This window comes from Macaca nemestrina, chromosome 1 (assembly GCF_043159975.1).
Source record: "Macaca nemestrina isolate mMacNem1 chromosome 1, mMacNem.hap1, whole genome shotgun sequence".
NCBI classification, from domain to species: Eukaryota; Metazoa; Chordata; class Mammalia; order Primates; family Cercopithecidae; genus Macaca; species Macaca nemestrina.
Window position 1 is genome coordinate 188,375,658 of NC_092125.1, and position 15,386 is coordinate 188,391,043.

Here is a 15,386-nt window from a genome sequence, read left to right on the forward strand (position 1 = left end):
CCAGATCTTGCAAGAACTCACTCACTATTGTGAGGACAGCACCAAGAGGATGGTGCCAAACCATTCATGAGAAGTTCACCCCCATGATCCAATCACCTGCTACCAGGTCCCACCTCTAACACTGGGGATTGCAATTTGACATGAGATTTGGGTGGGGACAAACATCCAAACCATATCAGGAATTAAAGCATTTTTGTCAGCCCTAAAAGTACTGGGGCACTCATGTCTCTCCTGTGCCTAGTGGATGGGCTGGTCCTGGTTACAGCTCCCAAATACGTACCTCCAGCCCACACCTCTGTTTTGACTTTCGAGCTCCCATGTCCAACTGTCTTTTGGATAATTCCCCTTTGGTGTCTTACTCAAATCCAACATGTCTCAAGCTGAACACGCTTTCCCCCAAATCTTTTCTTTGCCCAGCATCCCCTGTCTGAGTGAAATATGTACTACCCAGCTAGTTGCACCAGCCAGAAACCTGGACCTCAACCTCTCCCTCACCCCGTAGCCATATCCAGTCACCAAGTGCTGCCAATTTTCTCTCTTACATGGCTCTTGAAAGCATCCACTTCTTTACATTTTCACTTCTATCTCTACTGCTGTTGTCCTAATCCGCATTACCAGCGTCTCTTGCTTGGATTACCACCATGGACCCTAGTGGTCTCCCTGCATTTCACTCTCCATGCAATCATTTATCTACACTGTCCCAGAAGAATCTTTTCCAACTGCTTAAAACCTACTGATGGCTTCACCTCATTATTTCTCTGTTTAAAACCAGCTGATGGCTTCCTGTTGCTCTTATAACAGAGATCTAAAACTTCAGGGAGGCCTTCAAGGCCTTGTCTAGCCTGGCCTCTGCCCCATCTTGCTCAGCTCTCTTCTTACCCTGCTTCAGCCACATGATCTTCTCTCAAACACACAGGCTCCCTCCTGGTTCAGGACCTTTGCACATGATACTCATCTTAGTCCATTTGGGCTGCTATAACAAAATTCCATAGACCAGGTAGCTTATAGAACAAAAGAACTTTATTTCTCACAGTTCTAGAGGCTGGGAACTCCAAGATCAGGGTGCTGGCAAATTTGGTGTCTGGTGAGGGCCCTCTTCCTGTTCACAGATGGCGCCTTCTTGCTGTGTCCTCACATACTGGGAGGGCAAACAAGCTCCCTTGAGCTTCTTTAATATGAGCACTAATCCCATTCATGAGGAACCCTCGTGATCTGTTTCTCTCCCAAAGGTCCCCCACCCAATACCTTTCACCTCGGGAGTTAAAATTTTAACATATGAAACTTAAGGGACACAAACATTCAGACCATAGCAATATTCTTCTATTTTCTACTCCTTCAGCTCAAAGCTTCTCAAGGAAGCTTTCTCTGACTGTAGTCTAGGTCAAGTATCACTAACTATGTGGCATTAGGAAAGTTTCTTTTATTTATTTATTTAATGAGACAGGGGCCTTCCTCTGTCGCTTAGGCTGGAGTGCAATGACGCGATCGTGACTCACTACAGCCTTGAACTCCTGGGCTCAAGAGATGCTCCTGCCTTGGCCTCCCAAGGTGTTGGGAATACAGGTGTGAGCCACTGTGCCTGGCACAGGGAAGTTTCTTTACTGCGTGGTGCCTCCGTTTTTCTCATCTGTAAAATGAAGATATAATAATGCCTAACTTACAGGTTTGTTGTGAGGATTAAACAGAATGTCACGTGTGAACTGCTGTGAGGGCAGCTGGTGCAGTGCCTGCTTGCCTAGTTGTCCTGGCCCCTGGCTAGCTCTCTAGAGGGGGACAGTGGTGGAGATATCCCACCCAATTAACACTAGCGGGAGATGTTGGGGTGATATAGGTTCTAAAATGTGAGGATTTCAGGGAAGGGCATCTCTACAAGGGCACAGAAGATTTCTGAGTTAACTGAGTGAAAGCAAAGAGCTAATTGTGCCAGGGAGTCATTGACAACGCCTGGCGTTGGGCTGGGGTACTCGGAGAAAGAGGTCAAGAGAACTCACAAAGGTCAAGGAGAAAGGGGAGGTGAGTGGGAGTATACCACATTTCTGTCAAATCTCTGAGTAGCCCAGAGGTCTCTATGTCAAGCAAACCTGGGCTGTCATCCCTAGCCTGTCATTTATGAGCTGGAGGAGGAGGAAAGTCATGTCACTTCTCTGTGTTTCAGTTTTTTTTTTTTTCTTCCATTCCACAATCACATCCTTTATTTCTATTCTTATTTTCAAGATAGTATTAAGTGTCCATATTTCTTAAGCCACATTCAAGGAAATCATGTCTTAGCTATTTTGGATGTTGCCTCTCCTTCATCTTGCATATGAAACTCCAGCAGATTTAATATTGGCATCCATCGTCTAGTCAAACCTCTCACATGTTCTCTAAACCAATCAAATTTGGGATTCTCAACATTTTCTGTGTCAATAAAAGGTGTGGAATTAGTAGATTCGACGAAGCCTGTTTTTCCTTGCCACATTGGACTTCCAGACGCCATGTGGATTGGGTGTAGAAGATGGGGAAGTTTAGCTGTTTCTTGGCCTGAGTCTTTTGACAGTAGAGATGTAGAAGAGAGAGTGAGACCACGAAGAGACTGGCTGTTGACTGCAGGGCACCACCAACTGCCTTGGTGGTGGCATTAGCTGGATTTGGGGCCGTTGAAGTACTCTGGGAGGAGTTACTTGAAACTGTTACAACAGTTGTTTGATTGGAATAAATCTGCGTGGGTAGGAGCAGTCCCAGCAGCAGCAGCCCCAGCCCGAGCCTGGTCACCATTGCTCTGCCCATGTCCCCTCTGTCGGTGTGCGACGTGTCTCGCTGGATGCTGGGTGCTTGGAGAACCGCTGGCTCCAGGCGGGCACAGGCAAGGTCTGTTTTCTTACCTATAAAATTGAGCTAATGAATTGACTTTGCAGGGTCAGTGGGAGGATTAAATGGGGCTATATTAGTTTGCTCGAGCTGCCTAATGGCTTGAGCTGAGATGTTGGTCTTCTCTGGCCCTTAGACTGGGACTTACACCATCAGTGCTTCTGGTTCTCAGGCCTTTGGACTGAAGCTGAAATCTGTATCGCTGGCTTTCCTGGGTCTCCAGCCTGCAGATAACAGATCACAGGACTTTGCAGCCTCCATAACTGTATGAGTCATTTCCTTATAATACATCTCATTGTACTCTCTCTCTCTCTCTCTCTGTGTATATACACACATGTATATACACACACACAGTATATATATACACATATATACACACACACATATGTATACACACACACACACACACACACACACACACACACACACTGTGCCAGGCCATGTTTTGTTTCTTCTGATCTACAGATGATTAATTGCGTATCTAATATTCATTTTTTCCCTTCTTCGTTAGGAAAAATTTACGGACCATATGTCTAGAGGAAAAATTTTACATCCTAACCTCTCTTTTAGATAGGGTGGCCAATAAGCTGTAAGCAGTAGGGCTTCCAGAGAAGCCCTTTCACTGAAATTCTCTTACTTTCATCTCCCTGCCCAGAACTATGATATGATGGCTGGAGTGCCAGTAGCCACATTTTAACCTTGAAGATAGAAGCTGCATAAAGAATGGTGAAGCACAAAAATAGAATCCTAGGTGACTTTCTAGAGCATACCAGTCTTAGACTGCGTGCCTCTGGAATTCTCTTACGTGTGAGAATAAATTTGTACAAGCCATCATAGTTAAATCTCTATTACTACTCACCAACTACAATCCCTAATAAATAAACATGCCCCCGCCTTTCTGCCTACTCAGCCTAGAGTTCCAGGAACTTTTTTTTTTTCTTTTTTCTTTTTTTTTAGACACAGCCTTGCTCTGTCATCCAGGCTGGAGTAGAGTTTGCAATCTTGGCTCACTGCAGCATCTGCCTCCTGGGTTCAAGCAATTCTCGTTCCTCAGCCTCCCAAGTAGCTGGGATTACAGGCGTGCACCACCACACCCGGCTAATTTTTGTATTTTTAGTAGAGACAGGTTTCACTATGTTGGCCAGCCTGGTCTCGGACTCCTGACCTCAGGTAATCTGCAGGACTTGGTCTCCCAAAGTGCTGGGATTACAGGTGTGAACCACCGCGCCCAGCCTCTAGGACTTTAAGTGGGCATTTCTATGAACATCCAATCATTCCTGAAGAAAAAAGGTGCTTATTACACCATATGGTGTAAGAACAAAAATCACTTTCTTTTTTTCTTGGAGACAGAGTCTCTCTCTGTTGCCCAGGCTGGAGTGCAGTGGCATGATCATGGCTCACCATAGCCTTGACCTCCCAAGTTCAAGCAATCCTTCCGCCTCCGTCTCCCAAGTAGCTGGGACTACAGAAGCTTGCCACCATGCCCGGAACATTTTTGTGTTTTTTTGTAGAGACTGGGTTTTACCATGTTGCCCAGGCTGGTCTTGAACTCCTAGGTTCAAGTGATCTGCCTGCCTTGGCCACCCAAAGTGCTAGGATTACAGGTGTGAGCCATCATACTTTCCTTTTTTTTTTTTTTTTTTTGAGGTGGAGTCTTGCTCTGTCACCCAGTAGCTCCTTATGCACCACCACTCCTGGCTAATATCTGTATTTTTAGTAGAGACAGGGTTTTGCTGTGTTGGCCAGGCTGGTCTTGAGACTCCTGACCTCAAGTCGTCATCTGCCTCAGCCTCCCAAAGTCCTGGGATTACAGGTGTGAGTCACCAAGCCTGTCCCAAAGATTACTTTCTATTCCACTTTATATCCCCAGTGCCTACGTCATTCTTGGCCCATTACTCAATAAATGCTGGGTAAAAAGGTGAACAGATGAATGGATGGATGCTTAATCAAAATATTGAAGAAGAAGAAGAAAGTGCCAAATATTAATGTATTGCTTCATAGCTCTAGAGTCATCATTTTTTGCCCTGCTTTGTCATACTGGATGGTAGGACTGGGAGACAAAATTCTAACTTGAGTCAACAGAGTAAAGAATCATGGACATGCACCCAGTTTCCAGAAGTAAGCCAGTTTTCAGACCCAAAGCCCCTAGATTCAAGGGGAGGCTGAGTCCCTTTAAAAAACAACCCTGTAAGCCTGGACAACATGGCGAAAACCCATCTCTACATAAAGCAGAAAAATTAGCTGGGTGTGGTGGAGCATGCTTGTAGTCCCAGGTACTCGAGAAGTTGAGGTGGGAGGATCACCTGAGCCCGGGGAGGTCAAGGCCGCCGTGAGCCATGATCACCCCACTGCTCTCTAGCTTTGGCAACAGTGAGACCCTGCCACAAAACAAAACAAAACAAAACAAAACAAAGCAAAACAAAACACAAGCCTGCAGAATTGCTACAATATATGATTAAATGTCCCTCTGAGTCTTCTTTAATGAGACCTAATGCCATTAACTAGAGATCCAGGCCTTTGGGAGGTGACTAGACACTATGTCTGGATTGATATAACTCTTGGGGGCCCAAAAATGCCACTGTGGCCTACCAAATATGGAACCAGTTGGTCTATGGGCTTATCCTGTAGTTATTTCCGCAGTTCCTGAAAGAATAATTGGAACAGACATTCTACCAGAGGCAGAATTCCTGCACTGGCTCTCTAAATCCATGGGATCAGGGTCATTATGGCAGAAAGAGTTAAGAGGAAGTCCGCCTGGAACTTTCCCCTTCTTACCAACATAGCAAACCAGAAGCAATGCTGCATTCCTAGGGGAATTACAGAGAATAGTGTCATCACATCAAAGACTTGAAACATGGGAATATCTATCATATACCCATTTAATTCCCCTATTTGGCTTGGGCAAAAGCAGAATGGATATTGGGAAATGGTTGTGGATTTCAGAAAACTTAGTTCAGGTGTGACTCCAATTGCAACTTCTATTATAAATTAGTATCTTTACTAAAGCAAATCAGCAGAACCTCTAGCATTTGTTATGCAGCTGTTGATCTGACTAATGCTTTTCTCTCCATACCAAGTTGCAAGGACTAACAGAAGCAGTTTATTTTTACCTAGCAAGGTCAACAGTACACATCCACTGTCCTGTCTCGATGCTTCTGTATCAGCTCTCAAGCTCTCTGCCATATTACAGTGAGCAGAAATCCTGATTGTCTTGACATTACATAAAACATGACTCCTGTCCATTACATTGACCTTATGCTTGCTAGATCTGATGAACAGAAAGTAGCAATCAATTTGGAAGTCTTAGTAATATATAAGCAAACCAGAGAATGTGAGATAAGCCTGAGGGGCCTGCCGTCTCAGCCACCTCAGAGAAATTTCTGAGGATTCAGTGGTCTGGCCCTTGTTAAGATAACCTTTCTAAAGTGACAGAAGTTGATGCACCATCTACCATGATTAAACACTTGGTAGACAATGTTGGATTTTGGAGGCAAACACATTTTTAGCTTGGACCTTCTAAGGAGTCACACATAAGGCTGCTAATTTCAAATGGGGATCAGAGCAAGAAAAGGCTCTGTAATATGTCTAGGCTATAGAGTAAGATGCTATTCTACTTGGTCCTTATGATCCAGCAGATCCAGCGATACTCAAGAGTGTGTATCAAATGTGGATGGTCAATAAAACCTTTGGCAAAACATCATACTGAATAGGGAAAAGCTGGAAGCATTCCCCTTGAAAACCAGCACAAGACAAGGATGCCCTCTCTTGCCACTCCTATTCAACATAGGATTGGAAGTCCTAGCCAGAGCAATCAGGCAAGAGAAAGAAATAAAGAATATTCAATCCTGTTTGCAGACATGATTCTATATCGAGAAAACCCCATAGTCTCACCCAAAAGCTCCTTCAACTGATAAACAACTTCAGCAAGATTTCAGGAAACAAAATAAATGTACAAAAATCACTAGCATTCTTATCCACCAACAACCAAGCTGAGGGCCAAATCAGGAATGCAATCTCATTCACAATTGCCACAAAAAGAATAAAATACCTAGGAATACAGTTAACCAGGGAGGTGAAAGATCTCTACAATGAGAATTACAAAACACTGCTCAAAGAAATTAAAGATAACACAAACAAATGGAAAAACATTCCATACTCATGGATAGGAAGATTAAAATGGCCATACTGCCCAAAGCAATTCACAGATTCAATACTATTCCTATCAAACTACCAATAACATTCTTCACACAACTAGAAAAAACTATTTACAAATTCATATGGGGCCAGGCATAGCAGCTCATGCCTATAATCCCAGAAATTTGGGAGGCTGAGGCAGGCGGATCACTTGAGGCCAGGAATTTGAGACCAGCCTGACCAACATGGAAAAACCCTGTCTCTATTAAAAATACAAAAATTCTCTATTAAAAATACAAAAATTAGCAGGGCATGGTGGGCACACATCTGTAGTCTTGGCTACTCAGGTGGCTGAGGCACGAGATTCACTTGAACTTGGGTGGCAGAGGTTATAGTGAGCCAATATTATTCCACTGTACTCCACTCAAACACACACACACACACACACACACACACACTCATATGGAACCAAAAAAGAGCCTGAAAAATAACCAAGGTAATCCTAAGCAAAAAGAACAAAGCTGGAGGCATCACATTATCCAACTCCAAACTATGCTACAGGACTACAATAACCAAAACAGCATGGTATTGGTATAAAAACAGACACACAAATCAATGGAACAGAATAGAGAGCCCAGAAATAAGGCCACACAACTACAACCATCTGATCTTTGACAAAGCTGACAAAAACAGGCAATGGGGAAAGGGCTCCCTATTCAATAAATGGTACTGGAATAACTGGCTAGCCCTATGCAGAAGATTGAAACTGGACCCCTTCCTTACACCATATACAAAAATCAATTCAAGATGGATTAAAGACTTAAATATAAAACACCAAACTATAAAAACCCTGGAAGACAACCTAGGCAATATCATTCTGGACATAGGAATGGGCAAAGATTTCATGCTGAAGATGCCAAAAGCAATCACAAGAAAAGCAAAAATTGACAAATGGGATCGAATTGAACTTAAGAGCTTTTGCACAACAGCATAAACTATCAACAGAGTAAACAGACAACATACAGAATGGGATATTTGCAAACTATGCACCTGACAAAGGTCTAATATTCAGCATCTATAAGGAACTTAAACAAATTTACAAGGAAAAAACAAACAATGCTATTAAATAGTGAGCAAAGGACATGAACAGACACTTTTCAAAAGAAGACATATATGCGGCCAACAAACATATGAAAAAAAGCTCAATATCATTGATCATTAGAGAAGTGCAAATCAAAACCACAATGAGATACCATCTCATACCAGTCAGAATGGCTACTATTAAAGTCAACAAATAACCGGGTGTGGTGGCTCATGCTTGTAATCCCAGCACTTTGGGAGGCCGAGGTGGGTGGATCATGAGGTCAAGAGATCGAGACCATCCTGGCCAACATGGTGAAACCCTGTCTCTACTAAAAATACGAAAATTAGCTGGGTGTGGTGGTGTGCACCTGTAGTCCCAGCTATTCAGGAGGCTGAGGCAGGAGAATCACTTGAACCTCGGAGGCACAGGTTACAGTGAGCTGAAATAGTGCCACTGCACTTCAGCCAGGCAACAGAGTGAGACTCAGTCTCAAAAGAGAGAAAAAAAAGTCAAAAATAACAGATGCTGACGAGGTTGTGGAGAAAAGAGAATGCTTATACACTGTTGGTGGGAGTGTAAATTAGGTCAACCGTTGTGGAAAGTTGTGTGATGATTCCTCTGAAAGCTAAAAACAGAACAACTATTTGACCCAGCAATCCCATTACTGGGTATATACCCAAAGGAATATAAATCGTTCTACCATAAAGACACATGCACTCGAATGTTCATTGCAGCACTATTCACAACAGCAAATACCTGGAATCAATCTAAATGCCCATCAATGATATTAGATAAAGAAAATGTGGTACATATACAACATGGAATACTATGCAGCCATAGAAAATAATGAGATCATGTCTTTTGTGGGAATGTGCATAGAGTTGGAGGCGATTATCCTTAACAAACTAAAGTGGAACAGAAAACCAAATACCACATGTTCTCACAAGTGGGAGCTAAATGATGAGAACACATGGACACTTGGAGGGGAACAAGACACTGGGGTCCACTTGGGGGTGAAGGGTGGGAGGAGGGAGAGGATCAGAAAAAATAACTATTGGGTATTGGGCTTAGTACCTGGGTGACAAAATAATCTGTACAACAAGCCTCTGTGACATGAGTTTACCGATATAACAAACCTGCACATGTACCCTTGAACCTAAAATAAAAGTGAAAAAAACAAAAACAAAAACAAAAAACAAACAAACAAAAAAACCTTTGGTAAGCACCAGTAGGAGAATCACAGTATAGACTTCTAAGATTTTGGAGCAAATCTATGCCCTTTCATCAGCCACTCCAATGTTTGTTTAATGGACTCATGAACAAAGTGGCTATTGTGAGGGTGAAGACTGCATGGGCTCAGCAACATGGATTTCCCTTAAGGAAGCTATTCCGAACATTCTGGGCCCAGACGTGTCTTTAGCTCCCTCACATCCGCATCATTAAAAAGAACTTTCCATTTAATATCCTCGGGTGAACAATTGTTGCAAAAAACTATTAGTGTCATTAACTTTAAAAAAGATTGTCAAAAGAGAAGTAGGGGTAGTTCTTGACTTAATTACAACCTGTACTTTTGGGCATTACACTTTGATATCTCTAAATAAAGCATGCTTGCTTTTTTTTGAGACAGAATCTGGCTCTGTTGCCCAGGCTGGAGTGCAATGGCATGATTTCTGCTCACTACAAACTCCACCTCCCGGGTTCACGCCATTCTCCTGCCTCAGCCTCCCAAGTAGCTGGGACTACAGGCGCCCACCAACACACTGGGATAATTTTTTTGTATTTTTTTTTAGTAGAGACGAGGTTTCACTGTTTTAGCCAGGATGGTCTCGATCTCCTGACCTCGTGATCCACCCGCCTCGGCCTCCCAAAGTGCTGAGATTACAGGCATGAGCCACCGTGCCCGGCCTAAATAAAGCATGTTGAATGTTTGCACATCTGCTGATAAGTGAACATTTTTATCTCACAGTGTGCTAAGCAACAGTCTGATTTTGCCAACGTTGTCAGTACAAGACAATTTGTACAGCTATTTGAATTTTTTGTGCATTTTACTGGTATTTTATATAAATAAGTGGGAAGGCCGGGCCTGGTGGCTCATACCTGTAATCCCAGCACTGTGAGAGTCTGAGGTGGGCAGATCACGAGGTCAGGAGATCAAGACCATACTGGCTAACACGGTGAAACCCCGTCTCTACTAAAAATACAAAAAATTAGCCGGGCGTGGTGGCGGGTGCCTGTAGTCCTGGCTACTTGGGAGGCTGAGGCAGGAGAATGACGTGAACCCAGGAGGCGGAGCTTGCAGTGAGCCGAGATCGTGCCTCTGCACTCCAGCCTGGGTGACAGAGCGAGACTGTATCTCAAAAAAAAAAAAATAATAATAATAAATAAATAAGTGGGAAATGGAAAAATGAAATTGCTGATAGTGGTGACAAAATGTATGTTTTATAAATTTATTACAATTGAGATCCAGTGGCCACCATTAAGTTATGCTGAAAGTGCTGACTCTTCCTTCTCATTTGGATGCCCATTGGTGTTTATTCAATTCATTCTGTGTTGATTTGCAAGGGAAAAAAATTAAAGAACATGTACTCGTACAACTTTCTTTTTTTTTTTTTTTTTTTTTTTGAGACGGAGTCTCGCTCTGTCGCCCAGGCTGGAGTGCCGTGGCCGGATCTCGGCTCACTGCAAGCTCCGCCTCCCGGATTCACGCCATTCTCCTGCCTCAGCCTCCCGAGTAGCTGGGACTACAGGCGCCCGCCACCTCGCCTGGCTAGTTTTTTGTATTTTTTTAGTAGAGACGGGGTTTCACCGTGTTAGCCAGGATGGTCTTGATCTCCTGACCTCGTGATCCGCCCGTCTCGGCCTCCCAAAGTGCTGGGATTACAGGCTTGAGCCACCGCGCCCGGCCTACTCGTACAACTTAATAGTGAGAAAACAAATAACTAAATTTTAAAATGGGCAAAGGAGTCTCGGCACAGTGGCTCTTGCCTATAGTCCCAGAACTTTGGGAGGCTGAGGTGGGAAGATCGCTTGAAGCCAGGAGTTTGAGACCAGCTTGGGCAACATAGTGAGACCCTATCTCTATAAAAACCATTCTTTTTTTTTTTAGATGCAGTCTAGCTCTGTTGCCGAGGCTGGAGTGCAGTGGCGCCATCTCAGCTCACTACAACCTCCACCTTCCAGATTCAAGCGATTCTCCTGCCTCAGCCTCCCATACAGCTGGGATTACAGGCATACACTACCACGCCCAGCTAATTTTTGTATTTTTAGTAGAGACAGGGTTTTACCATGTTGGCCAGGCTGGTCTCAAACTCCTGACCTCAAATGATCTGCCTGCATAGGCCTCCCAAAGTGTTGTGATTACAGGCGTGAGCCACCGTGCCTGGCCTCTACAAAAAATTTTTAAAATTAGTCAGACGTGGTGGCATGTGCCTGTAGTCCTAACTACTCAAGAGACTGAGGCAGGAGGATCACTAGAGCCCAGGAGTTTGAGGTTGCAGTGAGCTATGATCACTGCACTCTAGCTTGGGTAACAGAGGGAAACCCTGTCTCAAAAGCAAAAACAGAAAGAAAGAGAAAGAAGAAAGAAAGAAAAGTAATAAAAGAAAGAAAGAAAGAAAGAAAAGAAAGAAAGAAAAAAAAAGAAAGAAAGAAGAAAGAAAAAGGAAGGAAGGAGAAAGAAAGAAGAAAGAAAGAGAAAGAAAAAAGAAAGGGAGAGAAAGAAAGAAAAGAAAAAGGAAACCATAAACTTTGTGAAAACACTTCAAAATGTTTTTTTTTTTTTTTTTTGAGACGGAGTCTCGCTCTATCGCCCAGGCTGGAGTGCAGTGACTGGATCTCAGCTCACTGCAAGCTCCGCCTCCCAGGTTTACGCCATTCTCCTACCTCAGCCTCCTGAGTAGCTGGGACTACAGGTGCCGGCCACCTCGCACGGCTAGTTTTTTGTATTTTTAGTAGAGACGGGGTTTCACCGTGTTAGCCAGGATGGTCTCGATCTCCTGACCTCGTGATCCGCCTGTCTCGGCCTCCCAAAGTGCTGGGATTACAGGCTTGAGCCACCGCGCCCGGCTCAAAATGTTTTTAATAAAGTACTGAAAAAGAAACAACAAAAATGACCAATATGTTAGGGGTTAAATATATGACATTTTCTGGAAGATTGGGGCTGATGAAATATTTGCTTTGCTAACCTGCAATGTATATGGGAATGCTATGGGAAACTAGCATTAGAGTCAACAACACAAGTAATTATTAAAGTATTAGTGCCATAGTGTATAGTTACCTGTTTTTACCTTAAAACCGAATCTCGATAAATGTGAGCATTCCTTTCCCTAAATTTGCTACTTTAGGTAAAAGCAGCTCTTTTCCAAATGATGTAGAGGAGAATTTTAAGAAATCAGAATTGTGTTGTTAGCTATTAGCTACTATTGAAGCTATTTCACTTGCAGAGGAAGGAAAGCAAACCCACAAATGTTGAGCAAATGCCAAAATGCCAAAAAGGTCTTACAAAATGGTACAGAGACCACAGGAAAACAGCTGGGTTTCTGACAAGCAGCGTGCTCCATCCTGGAAATACAGGAATTAAAGGAGTTAACATGTGGAAGGAAAGGGAAGTATGATCCAGTCTTGGCTAACTTTCACCTTAGAGGAGCTAATAACAATTCTAGAAATAAAGCAGCAGGAGGAGAAACTACTGTAATGGTAGCTCAGAATTTGAGGCCCATGAGATTAAATTTGAGCCAATTTTGCTTTATTTTTGCTGAAGATTTTTTGCAGAGATGAATGCTGTTTGTATTTGAGAGTCGAGAACACATAATGTATTTATTCAGTTGGCAAATGTAAGAGGTGTTGGGGATGGTAATGTTTCAGTGAGACTTGAAGTTTTGTAGGATGGATGGGCCAAGCAAGGGTGTTGGGGAGTATGTGGGGTGTTCCAGGCAGAGGGAACAGTATATGCAGAGGCACAGAGGAGGGGCAGATGATGGTAAAGGAATGATTTTCTCTATTTAATAGTGGGAAGGAAAAACGTTGCTTTTCAGAAAGATAATTCCTGGTTTATTATCACTTCCAGGGAAGGGACAACATTAATGGCACAGATAGGTGGTTCTTTTTTTGCTTGCTTTTTCGCTCTTGTTGCCCAGGCTTTAGCCTGGCATGATCTCAGCTCAGTGCAACCTCCGCCTCCAGGGTTCAAGCTATTCTCCTGCCTCAGCCTCCCAAGTAGCTGGGATTACAGGCATGCGCCACCACGCCCAGATAATTTTGTATTTTTAGTAGAGATGGAGTTTCACCATATTGGTCAGGCTGATCTTGAACTCCTGACCTCAAGTGATCCACCCACCTCAGCCTCCCAAAGTGTTGGGATTACAGGCGTGAGCCACCGCGCCCAGCCAGGTGGTTCTTTTTATTGAGGAAACAGCCGATGATTCTTGGGAGGGGTGAGGAATGGAGGGGGAGGTATGAGATAAAGTGAGCAGAATTGCTCTGCTCAAGAAAGTAAGAAGTGAGAGGAATTTGGAGTTTGGGGTAGCCTGGGGGAATAGTACTGAGAAAGTTGGAGAGAGTGGGTCAGTGAGGAGAGTAAATGAGAAGATGGGAAGGTCCAAGGAAGAACCTTGAGCCAAATAGAGAAGTCATTATGAGCTGGAGAACAGGAGAAGCAGAGATAGGGGGTACATGAGATTTTTCCAAGGAATATACAAAACACAAAGTTTTTTGGCACAGACTTCCACATTGTGTGGGACAGGGCTTGAGTAATTTTTTTTCTTTTCTTTTCTTTTTTTTTTTGTCACTGTGTCTCGCTTTGTCACACAAGCAGGAGTGCAGTAGCATGATCATGGCTCACTGCAGTCTCAAACTCCTGGGCTCAAGTGATCCTCCTACTTCAACCTCCAGAGTAGCTGGGACTACAGACCCCCACCACCACGTGCAGCTAATTTTGTATTTGTTTTTTTGTGGAGATAGGGTCTCATTATATTGCCCAGTCTGGTCTTGAATTCCTGGCCTCCAGTGATCCTCCCACCTCAGCTTCCCAAAGTGCTGGGATTACAGGTGTAAGCCATCACTTATGGCCTGAATTTTAAAAAATTTTTATTTATTTATTTAATTTAATTTTTTTTTTTTTTGGAGGCTGAGTCTTACTCTGTCACCCAGGCTGGGATGCAGTGGCATGATTTTGGCTCACTGCAACCTCCGCCTCCTGGGTTCAGCGATTCTCCTGTTTCAGCCTCCTGAGTAGCTGGGACTACAGGTGCACACCACCACACCTGGCTAATTTTTGTAGTTTTAGTAGAGATGGAGTTTCGCCCCATTAGCCAGGCTGGTCTTGAACTCCTGACCTCAGGTGATCCACCCTCCTCAGCCTCCCAAAGTGCTGGGATTACAGGCGTGAGCCACTGTGCCCAGCCATTTATTTATTTTTTCATGGACAGAGTCTTGCTCTGCTGCAAGCTACTTAAGAGACAGACGTGGGAGGATGGCTTGAGCCTGGGAAGTGGAGGTTGCAGTGAGCCAGGATGGTGTCACTGCACTCCAGAATGTGTGACAGGGTAAGACCCTGTCTCAAACAACAACAGCAACAACAACAACAAAAAAAAAAAAAAAAAAAGAAAAGAAAAGAAAAAAGAAAAGGAAGAAAGAAAATCCCTAGATACAATGGCTGTGCCACTTTGAGACTGCAGTAAGCTACGATTGTGCCACTACACCCAGGCTGGAATGCAGCAGCACAATCATAGCTCACTGCAGTCTCAAATTCCTCACCTCAAGAGGTTCTCCCCGCTTGGCCTTCCAAAGTGCTGTGATTACAGGAATGAGCCACTGTACCCAGCCCCTATATCACTTTTAAAATGGATTTTTCTATTTAAAAATGTCATTGGGATTTTGATAAGGACTGCATTGAATCTGTAGATTGCTTTGGGTAGTATGGTAATTTTAACAATATGAAGTCTTCCAATACATGAACAAGTGATGTGTTTCCATTTATAACTTCTTTAATTTCTTTCAGCAATGTTTTGCTGTTTTCATTGTATAAATCTTTCACTCCTTTGGTTAACTTAGTTCCTAAGCATTGTAAATGGAATTGTTTTCACAGTTTCCTTTTCAGATTATTCACTGTTAGTGTACAGAAATGCAACTGCTGCCAGGCGTGGTGGCTCACGCCCATAATCCCAGCACTTTGGGAGGCCGAGGCAGGTGGATCACCTGAGGTCAGGAGTTTGAGAACAGCCTGGCCAACATGGTGAAACCCTGTCTCTACTAAAAATACAAAAATTAGCCAGGTGTGGTGGTACGTGCCTGTAATCCCAGCTACTCAGGAGATTGAGGCAGG

At 43.6% G+C, this 15,386-nt stretch overlaps 1 protein-coding gene across 1 annotated transcript; it reads right to left on the minus strand.

Annotated features, from left to right (window-relative positions):
* Positions 1–2,352: 2,352 nt before the first annotated feature.
* Positions 2,353–2,766, minus strand: LOC112429004 (signal transducer CD24-like). Its single transcript, XM_024796993.2, has one exon. The coding sequence runs from the start codon at positions 2,764–2,766 to the stop codon at positions 2,353–2,355; it is 414 nt and encodes a 137-aa protein (XP_024652761.2).
* Positions 2,767–15,386: the final 12,620 nt, after the last annotated feature.

Excerpts from the sequence above, each read along its gene's own strand:
- LOC112429004 (XM_024796993.2), bottom strand. The coding sequence starts at position 2,766 with ATGGGCAGAGCAATGGTGACCAGGCTCGGGCTGGGGCTGCTGCTGCTG.